General features: G+C 46.8%; 2 protein-coding genes and 1 non-coding gene across 3 annotated transcripts; 2 read left to right on the forward strand and 1 right to left on the reverse strand.

Moving 5' to 3' along the window:
• Positions 1 to 394: 394 nt before the first annotated feature.
• RPS2 (ribosomal protein S2) lies at positions 395 to 7,953 on the forward strand. Its single transcript, XM_073648405.1, has 8 exons — positions 395 to 538; positions 932 to 1,072; positions 4,158 to 4,247; positions 4,340 to 4,447; positions 4,525 to 4,698; positions 4,928 to 5,087; positions 7,660 to 7,751; positions 7,831 to 7,953. The coding sequence occupies exons 2-8, from the start codon at positions 935 to 937 to the stop codon at positions 7,912 to 7,914; spliced, it is 846 nt and encodes a 281-aa protein (XP_073504506.1). The 5' UTR covers positions 395 to 538; positions 932 to 934; the 3' UTR covers positions 7,915 to 7,953.
• Positions 4,731 to 4,867, forward strand: LOC141162736 (small nucleolar RNA SNORA64/SNORA10 family). Its single transcript, XR_012250803.1, has one exon. It is a non-coding gene; the product is annotated as a small nucleolar RNA SNORA64/SNORA10 family (small nucleolar RNA).
• A 1,929-nt stretch (positions 7,954 to 9,882) lies between the features above and the next one.
• On the reverse strand, positions 9,883 to 13,561 carry NDUFB10 (NADH:ubiquinone oxidoreductase subunit B10). Its single transcript, XM_073645969.1, has 4 exons — positions 13,339 to 13,561; positions 11,322 to 11,460; positions 11,002 to 11,141; positions 9,883 to 10,084 (listed from the first exon to the last, which is right to left on the reverse strand). The coding sequence occupies exons 1-4, from the start codon at positions 13,484 to 13,486 to the stop codon at positions 9,975 to 9,977; spliced, it is 537 nt and encodes a 178-aa protein (XP_073502070.1). The 5' UTR covers positions 13,487 to 13,561; the 3' UTR covers positions 9,883 to 9,974.
• Between the last annotated feature and the right edge of the window lie 2,087 nt (positions 13,562 to 15,648).

Raw genomic sequence — 15,648 nt, forward strand, 5'->3', positions numbered from 1 at the left:
ATGGCAGACACAGATAGAACAGGGCTCCCGTGCTCTATGGGCCCTTTGTAGTGCAATAGCTCATCAAAAAGCAAATTGCCTCCAGTTTTGGAGGTCGTAGTGGCCCCCTGACCGGTTATACCAATGGTTGGTCGACCCCTGCACTATATACACTCCTATCCCAGAGGTGCCCAGCCTCCAATACTACAGATATAGCTATATATACCCGCACCATTACACTCCATACAACACACATTGTTACCATTTCCAGTAAAGCATGTAAAAAAACAAACTAACTGCTCCATACACTAACTACTATTACCCCCATCATCCCTCCTGCAGAGTCTCACCTTCCCCACGAGGCTCAGGCAGTACAAAAAGGATCCTCGCTGCCAGGGCGCCTCCTTTTATAACTTCCGGCTACACGCCTTTGACGTGACGTCATTACCACCCAAATCTATCTGCGCATGCTCGTTGTAGAGCTCCAGCTCTCGCGCTGTTTCGCGGGTATAAGAAGCCTCTTCCGCCGGTTTCCGCCCTTCTAGTCTATCGACATCACGTAAGTGACTGCAGCCGGCGTGAGAGCGAGGGGAGGCCGGGTAGTAATCCGCGGACATCGGGGCCATCCCGCCCGTGCGGCCGCTTGTATTGGGGTCGTATGAGAGTGTGTGAGCGGGTGGCTGTTTCCATGGTGATATTAGTGGGGGTTTCGCTGTAGTTGTGGCGCGGCCTCAACTGTGCCCGGCGGGTCGTTGTCTGTTTCTATTAACCCTTTACAATACCGCTGCTTGTTGTCAGTGACTGGATGGCTGACTCCGGTAATGAGGACCATGTGTTTGTTACTGAAGACCACCCTGAGTCTTTCCTTACAATGTATCACTATAAGGGGGATGGGGGTTCATCCTTCTATAAACTCTTTGATCCTCAATGATCTAAATTTATTTCCTTGCAGCAAATGGCGGACGACGCCGGTGCTAACAGGGGAGGCTTCCGCGGAGGCTTTGGCAGTGGAGGCCGAGGTCGCGGTCGTGGAAGAGGCAGGGGCCGCGGAAGAGGACGTGGGGCCCGAGGTGGCAAAGCGGATGACAAAGAAGTGAGTAGATCAATGAGCCCTAAAGGGGAAGGAGCAGACGGGTCACGTCCTGTGTCACTGGGGGTCTAGGACCCCCCCCCCCCCAATCCTGATACCGAAGAGGCTCAGTGCTTTTCTTAAAGGGGGATTTTCTTACATGGATGCATGTGTTCGGGGCTAAAGAAAATGAAACCCAAATAATTTGGGTTTCATTAAGATTTGCAGTTCTGCTTCAAAGCAGTTTCTCTATACAGTTACCTTTGATGTGGTTATAAATTAGCTGAGAGGAGCTTAGACTCCAGTTACAAAGTCTCCCATTGGACATTGAAAGCGAGCTCATGGACACATTCTTAGTTAACTCATTTTACTTCCTGCAGTAAACTGAGAACTACAAGTGTTATAACAGGCAAGCGATGCAATTACAAAAAATAGCCCCAAATTCATGCACTTAACATAAATGCTCTCTAAGGAGGACATCCCCTTTAAGCTCACTGTGAAGGGAATTGTAGCAGTCCTGTAAGGAGGACATCCCCTTTAAGCTCACTGTGAAGGGAATTGTAGCAGTCCTGTAAGGAGGACATCCCCTTTAAGCTCACCTTGCAGCAGTCCTGTAAGGAGGAAATTCCCTTTAGGCTGTGTGCCCATGATGTTTTTTTTAATTCGTTTTTGCAGCTGCGGAAACGCATTAAAAACGCATGATAGAAGGGCAGCAATGTCCCCCAACGATAATCTGCATGTGCTGTGCACATGCTGCGGAAATTTCTGCTGCTTATTATGATTGCAGAAAAAAACGCAGCACTAACAAATTATTTTGCGGAACGGCTGCGTTTTCACCGCCATGGACTTTCATTAGAACGCGCCAATTCCGCAAGACTGCATCTGTACTTGTGTAATTGGCGCGTTCTAATGTGCGGATGGTACCCGGGTGTAGAGGAGAGGAGAGTCTCATCCACACCCGGGTACCATAGAAACTGTAAAAACAAGAATAAAATAAAAAATAAAGATTATATTCACCTTCCGACGGCCCCCGGTCTCCTTCCCTGTGCTTGCGGGCAGGACTGCAGGACCTGCGGTGACGTCAGTCATTGCAGTGTCGCGCGATCAGCTGGCAGCCAGCACAGGAGTGCAGAAAGACTGCAGGGGCCATTGGAAGGTAAGTATAGGTTTATTTTTTTATTTTTAACCATTCTCTCGGGTCACAATATATAAATCCATGCTGTTTGCATGGATTTATATAGTGTGACCTAGTTGACAAGCACTTTCCAAGTGATGCTAAAATCTTTCAAAGCGCTTGTCAATCCACATGCAGAAACGCATGTGAATCCGCATGTATTCCGCAGGAAAAAACGCATGTACAATCCGCATGCGTTTTTCTGCCAGGGAGATGCAGAAATTTTCTGCTTCATTTCTGCATCGTGGGCACATAATGAGAAACACAAAAGCCCACATTAGGAGATTCAAAATAGGGTGGTATGGATAAATAGCCACTCACACCCCATATTATGTAGCCAACTTGAACAGAATATAATAGAACAGGAGAAAGGCAAGTATAATGGTGTACAAAAGTTTATTATAATTTCATGTTTAAAAAGATCCATATATAGACAATAAAACGGTAAGGTGCTGACAAACAGATCCAAAAGACAAAAATAATAAAATAGAACAGAGTAAGAAATGATGTGACACTTAATGTATAGGGAACACAAATACCATAGTCCTGCACAATGATTCCATTGCTACAGTGTGTATCAAATACATAGTAAAGGTAACTCAGCCCAAAGTATCACACATAGCTAGGGACAAGTGAGGGCAAATATCTGCCAAAGATGGGCTACCTCAAAGGATGTGACACCTAATATATGGGGAACACATGTACCATAATCCTGCACAATTGCACCATTTCTCCAGTATATATCAAATGCATGGTAAGAAGTAACTCACCCCAAGGTATCACACGTGGTTAGAGACAAGGAAGGGCCAGTGTGTCAAAAGAGGCCTCTTCTGACACACTGGCCCTCCCTTGTCTCTAACCACGTGTGATACCTTGGGGTGAGTTACTTCTTACCATGCATTTGATATATACTGGAGAAATGGTGCAATTGTGCAGGATTATGGTACATGTGTTCCCCATATATTAGGCGTCACATCCTTTGAGGTAGCCCATCTTTGGCAGATATTTGCCCTCACTTGTCCCTAGCTATGTGTGATACTTTGGGCTGAGTTACCTTTACTATGTATTTGATACACACTGTAGCAATGGAATCATTGTGCAGGACTATGGTATTTGTGTTCCCTATACATTAAGTGTCACATCATTTCTTACTCTGTTCTATTTTATTATTTTTGTCTTTTGGATCTGTTTGTTAGCACCTTACCGTTTTATTGTCTATATATGGATCTTTTTAAACATGAAATTATAATAAACTTTTGTACGCCATTATACTTGCCTTTCTCCTGTTCTATTATATCGTGGGCACATAGTCTTAAGCTCACTGTGCAGGGAATTGTAGCAGTCCTGTAAGGAGGAAATTCCCTTTAAGCTCACTGTGCAGAGAATTGGAGCAGTCCTGTAAGGAGGACATTCCCTTTAAGCTCACTGTGCAGGGAATTGTAGCAGTCCTGTAAGAAGGATATTCCCTTTAAGCTTTCTGTGCAGGAAATTGCAGCAGTCCTCCCTGATTTGAGTGGGCTGTGATGCTGTTTTGTGCACAGTGGGGGTCTGGGACTTGCTGGATTGTGGGAAGCTCTGAGGAAGGGGCCACTTTATAAAAGGCATCCCCCTTATAGGGGTTGTCGGTGCTATTCACTTCCACTTGAGGTGAATCCGTGCGGATACGATCCCACATACCCGCTGAGACATGTGCACGAGATCTGCCAATCAAGCACCCGTCTTGGCAGATGTGGCATGGTAACCTCATGGACCGCACTCGCCTACAATGAGGAAGTACTTAAAGGCATAGCGATAGGATCTGGAGATTATGGTCAGTTCATACACTCCCTGATATCTATGCTGCCCCTTCTGGATTTGCATTTGGGGGGGGGGGGGGGGGGCAGAGAATGGTTTCCATCCAGAATTAACTTTAATGTTTTTTTTTTTTTTTTATAGTGGGTTCCAGTCACCAAACTTGGCCGTCTGGTCAAAGACATGAAGATCAAGTCCTTGGAGGAAATTTACCTGTTCTCCCTGCCAATCAAGGTAAGTGACGTCTGCCGTTTTGGTCATGAACCCCACCCAGACACACACACTTTGGTCTTTTCAGAGTTAACCCTTCATGTCTGTTCTTCCAGGAGTCTGAGATCATTGACTTTTTCCTGGGCTCCTCTCTGAAGGACGAGGTCCTGAAGATCATGCCCGTGCAGAAGCAGACCCGTGCCGGACAGCGCACAAGGTTCAAGGTGGGTCTCCTATTCCTGTGCCCACCCTCATTTGATTTATACAGACACAAATGTAAATGTTTCCTATTTATATTCAGGCTTTCGTGGCTATCGGAGACTTCAACGGCCATGTTGGTCTCGGAGTGAAATGCTCCAAAGAAGTCGCCACCGCCATCAGGGGCGCCATCATCTTGGCTAAGCTGTCAGTCGTACCTGTACGCAGAGGCTACTGGGGTAACAAGATTGGCAAACCGCACACCGTGCCCTGCAAGGTAGGGAACCCTGGGGGCCTTCCTGATCTTGCGCCCTCTCAGCTCTGCTCAGTCATATATATATGTGTGGTGTGATTGACCTTTTTAGAGAGGCAGAGCAATGGGCCCCTATGCACGGCAGGCTGACTCTATTAATGGGCTTCCTGTTCCTGTTTGAGGCTTAACACCTCATTGTTCCTAAATGTTCCTGTGGCTTCGTGTGATAAAATTACATTATTGTATCTTCCAGGTGACTGGACGTTGTGGCTCTGTCCTGGTGCGTCTCATCCCCGCACCCAGGGGGACTGGCATTGTGTCCGCTCCCGTCCCCAAGAAGCTGCTGATGATGGCTGGTATTGATGACTGTTACACCTCGGCAAGGGGCTGCACTGCCACCCTGGGTAACTTTGGTAAGTTGACCCCTAAAGGTTTGTCTACAATTGGTTTGTACTTGCAGATGGTCATTAACCCCTTTAGAGCCCATGACGTCTTAGTACGCACATTTGCGTACCCCTAGTTCAGTGAGGGCTCCGGCGCTGAGCCCGCACTGAACTGAGCACATGTCAGCTGATTATTACAGCTGACATGTGCCCGCAACAGCCGCGGGTGGAATCGCGATCCACCCGCGGCTGTTAACATGTTAAATGCCGCTGTCAATCTCCGACAGCGACATTTAACGCGCGCTTCCGGGTTGCGCATCTTAAGCCCCGCCCACCGGCGACCCCATCACGTGATCGCGGGTCACCGATGGGTTTGCATGACAACCCAGGGTCTGCAGCAGACGCCTGTGGTTGTTATGATCTCGTCGCTATGAGTGCCACCTAGTGGTCGGCGCTCATAGCACAGGACCATTTCTGCTATATGCAGGGGATCTGCTGATCCCCTGTATGTAGCAGAGACGATCAGACAACTGCTGCTTCTAGTCTCCTATGGAGACTATTGAAGCATGCAGTAAGTGAAACAAAAATGTTTTTAAAAATATGAAAAAAATATAAAAGTTTAAATCACCCCCCTTTCGCCCCATTCAAAATAAAATATATATAAAAAAAACCCACATACACATATTTGGTATCGCCGTGTTCAGAATCGCCCGATCTATCAATATAAAAAAAGAATTAATCCGATCGGTAAACGGTGTAACGAGAAAAAAATTCTAAACACCAGAATTACGTTTTTTGGTCGCCGCTAAAATGCAATAATGGGCGATCAAAACATCGGATCTACCCCAAAATGTTATCAATAAAAACGTCAGCCTGGCGCGCAAAAAATAAGCCCTCACCTGGCCCCGGATCACGAAAAATGGAGACGCTACAGGTCTCGGAAAATGGCGCTATTTTTTTTTTTTAGTTTTTTTTACCAAATTTTGGAATTTTTTTTCACCACTTAAAAAAAAAATAACCTGTACATGTTTGGTGTCTACGAACTCATAATGACCTGGAGAATAAGAATGGCAGGTCAGTTTTAGCATTCAGTGAACGTGGTAAAAAAAATAAACAAACTGTGGTATTGCACTTTTTTTGCAATTTTACTGCACTTGGAATTTTTTTCCCGTTTTCCTGTACATGATATGGTGAAACTAGTAATGGCGTTGAAAAGTACAACTTGTCCCGCAAAAAATAAGCCCTCACACGGCCATATTGACCAAAAAATAAAGATACTATGGCTCTGGGAACAAGGGGAGCAAAAAACGAAAAAGCAAAAACAACAAAATCCAAGGTTGCGAAGGGGTTAAAGAAGTTGTAGACTACTTTATATTATCCCCTCGGGGCCCCTAAGACTTTTTGTAATTGCCTTACGTTGCTGATAATGCCTGTGGCACACCGTATCCCCGTGTCCCCGCGCTGACGTCACAAGTGAGGCGTGACTCGGCGCTGGGCTCCCCATGGTGGCTGCCTGGTTACCCCCCGCGTCACACCCAGCATCCACCGCGCACTTTCCCAATGAATGGGTAGAGGCAGAGCGCGCGGTGGATTCTGGGTGTGATGGGGGGTGTTAACCCCGCCCACAGCCTGGCATCCACCTGGAACGTGGAAGACAAAGACCCCCGGCTGCTGCCAGCACTTGTGACATCAGCGGATGTCAGAGCTGGCTGCAGCTGGGGGTCACGTGATGCCTGTGAGCGGCCAGTGATAGCGCTGCTCATAGACATCTACAACATAAGGCATTTACAAAGTCTTAGGGGCCCTGGGGGGATAAATTGTGTGTGTGGGGGTAATATAAAGTAGTGTATAACTCCTTTAAAGCACTTGCTGCTAATGGCAGTACCCTGTAATAAGCCATTATGGTCATTACATTGTCTGTTCTCCAGGGGGGATAGTAGGGGGCTTATCTCCAGTGTTTGGTGCCCTCATCTTTGTTCTTCGGTGGCTGAATAACCCTAATATGGATGACCTGAATCTGCTTGTTTTCCACTATTCATAAAATAGGGAAGAATTTGCTTATCTGAGAGTCTGACTGCTGGGACCCCCAGCAATCCCAAACTGGGATCTGTAGAAGTAGAGTATGGCACCTTTTATCTTTGACTGCCGGGTATGACAGTCTCCTACACAATGAAAGGAGCAGTGGTTGTGTGCATTACTGACTCTTGCAACACTAACTCCCATTAGCGAGGCTCGGGGTATGCTGGAAGTTGTAGTTCTGAATTGACTGAGCCACAATTTGTGGATCACTCTAAAATAATGGGGTTTAGTCATCAATATATGTGATAAGTTCTGATTCTCTCTGCTCAACCCAGCTGTTTAGTCATCAGTATGTGTGATAAAAGTTCTGGTTCTCTCGGCTCTACCCAGTACATCTGTTTGTGGTGTCGCTGTCACTATGAGAGAGAAAAAGCAACTGAGCTCCATTTGCACGGCAGGGCGGCTGCCATTACGGCTGCTTTGCTCCCTTATGAAGCTCTATAGTCATCTGTGTAATGTGGGAAGCTGCAGTGTGGAGGCCGCACATCGATCACTTAACATGACCAGCTCTTGTTCTCCGCAGCCAAGGCCACCTTTGATGCCATCTCCAGGACCTACAGCTACCTGACTCCAGACCTCTGGAAGGAAACTGTCTTCATCAAGTCTCCATACCAGGTAAACGCGATTCCCTGTATTCCTGACCACCAAGCCGGCTGTGTATTATATACTCACACGTATCTCTCTCCACCTCCAGGAGTATACAGACCATCTGGCAAAGACCCACACCAGAGTGTCCGTGCAGAGGACCCAGGCCGCCGCTGTCCCGGCCACTTCCTAATCGTGTTGAATGAAATAAAGTTCATGATTATCACTGTAACCCCTTGTGTGCTGCATCTTACTAGATGTCACTCCTACCAGGGTTTAGGCTGGCAAACCTTAATCCATAATATTGGCTCTGTCACTAATATGACCCCCTTTTCTAGAGGCTGAGGTGTAAAATTTAGATTTGAGGCATGGCCTGTAGACCAGTTTTTAGTGGAATTAAGTCCAATACTTGTAAAGCATTTTTGGGGAGAGATCTTTAGTTTTCGAGCTCTGAAATAGCTGGTGGCTGACTTGTGGTTGGTTGATGTGGCTGCTTCCAGCCAGGAGCTGCTCCAGGTTTTTCTGGGCCCCGGGCAAAAGTCTCAGTGGGCCCCTGTTAGACATATATACATGCGTGTGCGCACACTAGAAATATTTTTAATATGGGGATTGGGGAAGCCTTGCTCACCTGTCCCTAGACCTGTGTCCAGTCCAGCAGCTCCTCAGGTATGTGGCAGTGCAGGGCCACCACTGGCAGATATGGCCCTGCACCATCAGAGGGGCCCACTTCCTCAGCTCCTGTTCAGGACTGCCAGCGCTGCTTGATTGCCAAGACATGGCAGTGCGCTGTCTCTGCTAGTAATGAGACAGCAGGGGTGAAACACAAGCAGAATTAAAGGCGCCTTGTCATTACTACCAGGCACTGCGAGTGACCATGTCTGGTGAAGCGCCGGCGGCCCAGGCCCCGGCACTTGGGTGCTGACGCCGACCCTGCACCCAGCCCTACACAGACCAGAATTAAAAGTCTGAGCGCAGATGTGAGCATGCATCTTTATTTTAGCCCCATAGGTCGGGTGGGGAATCTTTATTCTGCCAAGGGCTATTTATTCCATCCTTTGGGGGCCATACAAAATTATGAACCTTTGATCAAACATTTAAGTCCCTCCTAATGTGATGGCTGGAGCGGCCTGTTAGGTGGTGTGGATGTTGGTACTTGCAGCTGCTTTTCCAGGTTTGCCACAGTTTTGAGTGCAGGCAACTCTTTGCAATGATAACTTTTTGTAAAGAACTTGCAGCAGTAAGTTGTACTGACACGTGAACACTGATGTATATTACACTGCAGGTCTGCTCATGGGGAAATTATCATTCGTTACATTTATAGAACTCAAGCAGTGAGCTGTGCTCTATATACATCAGGCTCTAACACTGCCACGTGCACCACATAGGTGACTGCGGTATAGACAAGAGATGCTGGGGCTGCCCCTGTGGTTATGTACTGTGGGACAGGAGCGCATCACATTCTAACTCAGCCCACAATGTACATTCTGGCCCTGGCTAGTGTCTGGATGTAATCTCATTGCAGGCGCTGCAGCGGTCAGTAGTGATGTCGTGCGCTCGCAGAGCAAGAAGAAATTAAAGGACCAGCAGCCATCAACATGTAGCTGCTGGCCTGAACACTGTGGTCACTGGGAATCTGCCTGGGGCCTGGAGGAAAGGTTCAGCCTGAGGTTCCCCACGACTGCCGTTAGGTGCTCACTGCTGCATTTACATTTCAGAACCAAGAACCCTTTTAAAGACCTGACAAAAGTTGCACGGGTTATTGGCAGGGATAAAGTTTATCCCCTAATGCTAAATTAGGGCCTGACAGATGTCACTTACACAGAAGCAAACCTGGATTGCTAATCTTTTTACTAAAAGATCAGTGTTCGCACTCCTTGGTGTTCTGCATCCTCTTCTGTAGGAGTTATACTTGCTGCTAACTCTCGGTGCAAATGATGAAATCCACAACAAATTAATACAAAGCAAGATCTGCAGCCCAAGTCTACTTCATTCAGTTACTGGGATAATAGTTGCTCCCAGTCACAGCAATCAATAAGTTATCACCGGAGCACCTCTATAAATCTGCAGTTACCTATATGATTGGAAACCCTGCAGGGATCTAGTACATTCACTAGAATTATGGTGTACGGAGCTCGGTATATAATCCTGCAGACACCACAACACCGATCTCCAGATCTTTATTTTACACTTTAGTTTTATTTCTTTCATTTTGAAACACGAGAGACAAGTAACACGAGATGTACAGGAGATAATTTATTCCAGATTGGCATTTTCCTGTGCGGCAGCCTTCCTCTCCTCCATCATCCTCTGCCGCTGCTTCATGAGACAGTTCCTGGCTCCCCCGTAATATCCCAGGTCCTCATCTGCAAAAAGTAGGGTTCATCTATTAGGGCAGTGATACCGGAAGCAGGAGATCACCGCAGGTGAGGTCGCTGGTGGTCTAGGGGTGACAGAGGAAGGGATTCACGGTGAGGTCGCTGGTGGTCTAGGGGTGACAGAGGAAGGGATTCACGGTGAGGTCGCTGGTGGTCTAGGGGTGACAGAGGAAGGGATTCACGGTGAGGTCGCTGGTGGTCTAGGGGTGACAGAGGAAGGGATTCACGGTGAGGTCGCTGGTGGTCTAGGGGTGACAGAGGAAGGGATTCACGGTGAGGTCGCTGGTGGTCTAGGGGTGACAGAGGAAGGGATTCACGGTGAGGTCGCTGGTGGTCTAGGGGTGACAGAGGAAGGGATTCACGGTGAGGTCGCTGGTGGTCTAGGGGTGACAGAGGAAGGGATTCACGGTGAGGTCGCTGGTGGTCTAGGGGTGACAGAGGAAGGGATTCACGGTGAGGTCGCTGGTGGTCTAGGGGTGACAGGAAGGGATTCACGGTGAGGTCGCTGGTGGTCTAGGGGTGACAGAGGAAGGGATTCACGGTGAGGTCGCTGGTGGTCTAGGGGTGACAGAGGAAGGGATTCACGGTGAGGTCGCTGGGGGTCTAGGGGTGACAGAGGAAGGGATTCACGGTGAGGTCGCTGGGGGTCTAGGGGTGACAGAGGAAGGGATTCACGGTGAGGTCGCTGGGGGTCTAGGGGTGACAGAGGAAGGGATTCACGGTGAGGTTGCAGGTGGACTTGGGGAGAAAACATTAATAATGTAGTTGCTGGTGGTCTAGGGGAGAGGCGTGGTTAGTGGTGAGGTCGCTGGTGGTCTAGGGGTGAGAAGGGATTCATGGTGAGGTCCCTAATGGGAGAGCAGCAGGAGACACACAAAAGCAGGTAATGGTGACGGAGTCCTTACATCTGGATTTAAATGCCTTGCAGACCTCGGCGTACTGTTTGAGCAGCGGTGCACAATTCTGGGCTGCGCTGTCCCCTTCTCTTGTTTTGCACGCCTGCACACGGCTGCGGATAATCTTCACAATCTCCTGATCTACAAGGCTGGAAGACAGAAAAGGCAATAAAGTCACTGCTGGTCAATAATGGCGGAGGACACATGGCTGCCCTAAAGGGGTAAGGGGGTGCTGCTCTCCTAGAAGTGCATGGGGGATGGGCACCTATTTGTCCCTCTCTGGGCCAGTGGGACCACCCTGTACTTAGTGACAGGCATGCTGCACTCACAAGTCTCTTTGCCACTGCATGTCGGCCTCGAAGTGACATACATAGTCCTCCTCCAAGCAGTGGGTCAGGTCGGGGATGCGTCTGAACTCTCGGTGGTAGTAGTGAATCCTCCTCTTCGCTCGCTGACTTTCCATCCAATCTGTAAGAGGTTATGGGGGACATTTAATCATTGCGTTTGCACCTACAATTTTAGGACAATTAGTGACATTTCCTTGTTGTAAATGCCTGCGCCAAACGCTATAAAAAAAACTTAGAGCGGATCCGTCCCCAGACTCCACAATACAAACTGCACACATTATTAAAAGGAACTTCGAGACCCAAGAAGGCTGGTGTACTTACTTACAAAAATCCTTTAACAGTATGGCTCCGTATAATCCTTAGTTAAAATGTTGCTGCCTATAATTAACCAGTTAGCGATATCATTATACGGAGCGGGATCAGGAGCTGAGCCTATTCCATACAGCAGAGTGCCAGCTGTAACAAACAGCCGTCACCGAGAGTAACTGATGTGATCAGAGCTGGCTCCGACTGCACCAGTTTAACCTCTTAAATGCTGCTTTCAAGAGACCTTTAAAAAGGACTCCAAAATGGCTGCCATCATCAGTCCAGAGCCCATCAGCCCCACTCAATCACAGGGGGCTGGGTTGTCATGGCATTGCAGTGTATTTATAGGCGATCAAGAGATCGCAGGTTCCAATAATAAATCTTTATTTATATAGCTTTATTATCACTGTCCCATTGGGGCTCACAATCTACATTCCCTATCATTGTGTCTTTGGAGTGTGGGAGGAAACCGGAGAACCCAGATGAAACCCATGCAAACACAGGGAGAACATACAAACTCCTTGCAGATGTTGTCCTTGGTGGGATTTGAACCCAGAACCCCAGCGTTGCAAGGCTGCAGTGCTAACCACTGAGCCACCGTGCAGAAATACATATAAAAAAAACATTTCAGTTCTATAATAAAAAAAATATATAAACGCTAATAGAAAAAAGTCTTAACACTTTTTTTTTGTACATTACCACTTACAAAAGGTTTAAACATAAAATATATAGATGTGAATTTTATTACACATAATAATCATGTCTATATATTTAATGTTTAAACCTTTTGCTCAAAAGTGAGTAATACGAAAAACAAGTAAAACATTCTGCTACTGCCATGTGCATATTTGCCAGAACTAATAAAATATAAAAATATTTATCCCATAAGGTAAAACACCAAAATGGGAAAAAAAATACAATTTGAAACCTCCAATATTGTCGTCATTTTGGTCGCCGCACGTTCCCAAAATATGCAGTAAAAAGTGATCAAAACCTTGTAAATACCCCAAAATGGTATCAATAAAAACTTCAGCTCAAAGAGCAAGAAAAAAAAAGGGCCCCAATGAACAATTAGTGGTCTCAGAAAACGGCGACAATTTTTTTTTCTTTCAACATTTTGAGTTTTTCAGATTTTTTTTAACCACTAAAAAAGGAAAAAAAAAAATCTAAATAAGTTTAGTATCGCTGTAATCATCCTGATGCGTAGAATTGAAGCGTCAGGTCATTATTATCGCGCAATGAACGCTGTAAAAACAAAAAAACAAAGAAAAACTGTTGCGGGATTAAATTATTTTTTTTTTAACCCAATACATTTTATGGTAAAGTGAATGGGGTCGGTCAAATCTACAACTCGCCCCACAAATAAAGAGCCCTTATGTGTCTACGTAGATGGAACAATTAAAAAAAAAAAAAGTGAATGATCCTGGAAAAATGGGGGAAAAAAACAAAAAACAAACTTCTGCTCTTTAAGGAGTTAAAAAGTTGCACCAAATCTATCAGCGACATTTGAAAAATTATTAATGCACTGAAGATTTGGTGCAAATTTTGACACTTTTTGGATAAACCTGGGATTAGACACAATCATTAAGTTACTTAGACGTCTATGTTAGGCTTAGGCTGTGGTACTACAAGTCCCAGCATTACTACAGTCAGCTCTGCCCTCGCTGTTATCAGCCCAGCGTCCCCTGCTCACCATGGAAGGCTGTGACCGGCTTGTCTATGGCATAGCTGAACAGGCCGGTCAGCAGAGGTATCGGGTCGAGGAGGTTGGACTGCCTGTTCGATACCGGGGTCTGGCGCGGAGGCTCCGGGTACACATCTCTATCCACGGATTCCGGCATTTCTCAGGTCACCCCGTCCCCTGTGACAGTGACTATGGCGGCCGCAGGACCCCAGCAATGCCACCCTTGCGATAATTCACACACTTGGTGGCATCAAATATATTGCATTTAATTTCTTAATACCTAACGAGGTGATTCTTCCCACACTGGACCTCCCCGCATTATCTCATATCTAAATAAATCAGGTGACATTGAAATAACAGGCGCCAAGGGCAGCTCACATTAGTCACGTGGTAACATGTAGCCAATCACATCTTGCCTTGCGTTTCATGCCTCGATTTCGCATTTATTAGTTTTATTATATTTATGCTATTCCTTTACCAGCAGGGGGCGGTCTAACGCAGCTGCATATAAATAAAACACAGCAGCCATTGAATTTTTATTTTCTTTTTTACTGAGATGTTGGGGCTAAAAATTAAATTCCATACCATAATATATTAATATAGATATATCAAAACTAGTGCAAATAGCAAGAGGTTACCTAACAACCAATCAGAATAAAACTCACTTCACAGCAGGACTTTGGAAAATGAAAGCAGTAAGCTAATTGGTTGGTTTTGTGTAACACTTATGTTTACTAAATCTACCCCATATTCAATTACTGGCTACCCCAGTTAACTACAAAACATACAGGGTCAGTGACATACAGGGGTCACTCATAAACTGGTCAGGAATTGTTTATGTACTTTATTAGGTGACTGCTGGTCGTGGAGATCCAGTGTAGTCACCCAGTGACTGCAGCGCCTGTTGCAAGGCAACAATGTAACATGTACCAGCGTTGCCTTGTAAAAGTAACCGCATATTTGGAAAATTCACACATAACAGATTTGAAGTGGACAATACCAGCACCGAATAGTGTGGATTTTGATTTTGGCAGATTCTAATTAACCCTGGTTCAGGCAGGTGTATTTCACAATCTGTACATGGACCGCAATGCCCGGACTGACAGCGTTCTGTTTGGGAGACCCATGGTCAGTTCTAGTATTGCGGTCCGTATACAGACCGTAAAATACATCTGTCTGACCTGGCCTTACTCATTGTTTAAAATGAAAAAGAACAATCCCATGTCCCTCCCATGATGACCTTTCCGATCCCCCGCCAGTCTTTGTTGTCCCGGCTCCATTAATTACATGTTCACACGATCATTGAGACCCTCATAGGTCGTACCCCAGCGACTACAAAGTTATTTTCTGTCCCATGCATATGAAATAACTTGTTTTTTTGGGGAATAACCCTTTAAAGGGGTTGTCCCCTTTCAGAAAAGTTTTTCCTATAAGCTCCGTTAGTAGCATAAAAAAAAATAAATTATGCTTTACTCACCCTCCCCGGGCAAGGCCCTGTGTCTCCGTCACTGGTTCCACAGTTTGTTATTGTTGTCATGTCGACAGCGTGCTACAGCCAATCAGTGAGCTCAGCGGCTCTGAGTGAACCATGCTATCTACATCGGCAGAGCCGCTGAGCTCACTGATTGACTTCAGCGCGCTATAGACATGACATCAGCACTGCAGACATTACCAGATGCAGTAGCAGAGACTCATCACTGGGAAGTGTGAGTAAGGCACAGTTTGGTTTTTCTACTATGAACAGAGCTCAGGGCCGCCATCAGGGCATTACTGCCCTTACTGCTGTATGGGGCCCCGTGAGCAGCAGTACGGGGGGGGGGGCCCAGGCCCATGCTGTAATGAAGGTGCGAAGCGCCGGGGCGTGCGCCGCCTTAGGCGGCACACATCTCGGGGCTGGGTTCCTTACCGGAGCTGCGCAGCTGCAGCAGCTGCTTCATACTTCTCCTGACTTCTGGTCATCTGACAGCGCATACGCGCCATCACCTGACCATAAGTAAGGAGAACCTAGCGGCGGCGTGCATCTCCTCGTTGCAGCAGGAGCGCCAGGATGCTGCCGGGATCGTATGAGGGGTACGTATGGCAACTTTATTTTTTTAAAACAGAATTAATTAAATGGGAATGGGAGGATGAGCTGCACATGGGGAATTGGGAGTAGGGGAGAGGATGAGCTGCACATGGGGAATTGGGAGTGGGGAAGAGGATGAGCTGCACATGGGGAATTCGGAGTGGGGGAGAGGATGAGCTGCACATGGAGAATTCGGAGTGGGGGGGTTGAGCTGCACATGGGGAATTGGGAGTGGGGGAGGGGATGAGCTGCAC

This window comes from Phyllobates terribilis, unplaced genomic scaffold (assembly GCF_046119375.1).
Source record: "Phyllobates terribilis strain yellow unplaced genomic scaffold, ASM4611937v1 Scaffold_9__5_contigs__length_417890890, whole genome shotgun sequence".
NCBI classification, from domain to species: Eukaryota; Metazoa; Chordata; class Amphibia; order Anura; family Dendrobatidae; genus Phyllobates; species Phyllobates terribilis.

Coding starts and splice junctions, on each gene's coding strand:
- RPS2 (XM_073648405.1), top strand. CDS start 935: ATGGCGGACGACGCCGGTGCTAACAGGGGAGGCTTCCGCGGAGGCTTT. Junction 4,248..4,339: donor TGTTCTCCCTGCCAATCAAG/GTAAGTGACGTC, acceptor CTGTTCTTCCAG/GAGTCTGAGATCATTGACTT. Junction 4,699..4,927: donor CGCACACCGTGCCCTGCAAG/GTAGGGAACCCT, acceptor TGTATCTTCCAG/GTGACTGGACGTTGTGGCTC.
- NDUFB10 (XM_073645969.1), bottom strand. CDS start 13,486: ATGCCGGAATCCGTGGATAGAGATGTGTACCCGGAGCCTCCGCGCCAG. Junction 11,461..13,338: donor GCCGGTCACAGCCTTCCATG/GTGAGCAGGGGA, acceptor AACCTCTTACAG/ATTGGATGGAAAGTCAGCGA. Junction 10,085..11,001: donor CAAGGCATTTAAATCCAGAT/GTAAGGACTCCG, acceptor TACTTTTTGCAG/ATGAGGACCTGGGATATTAC.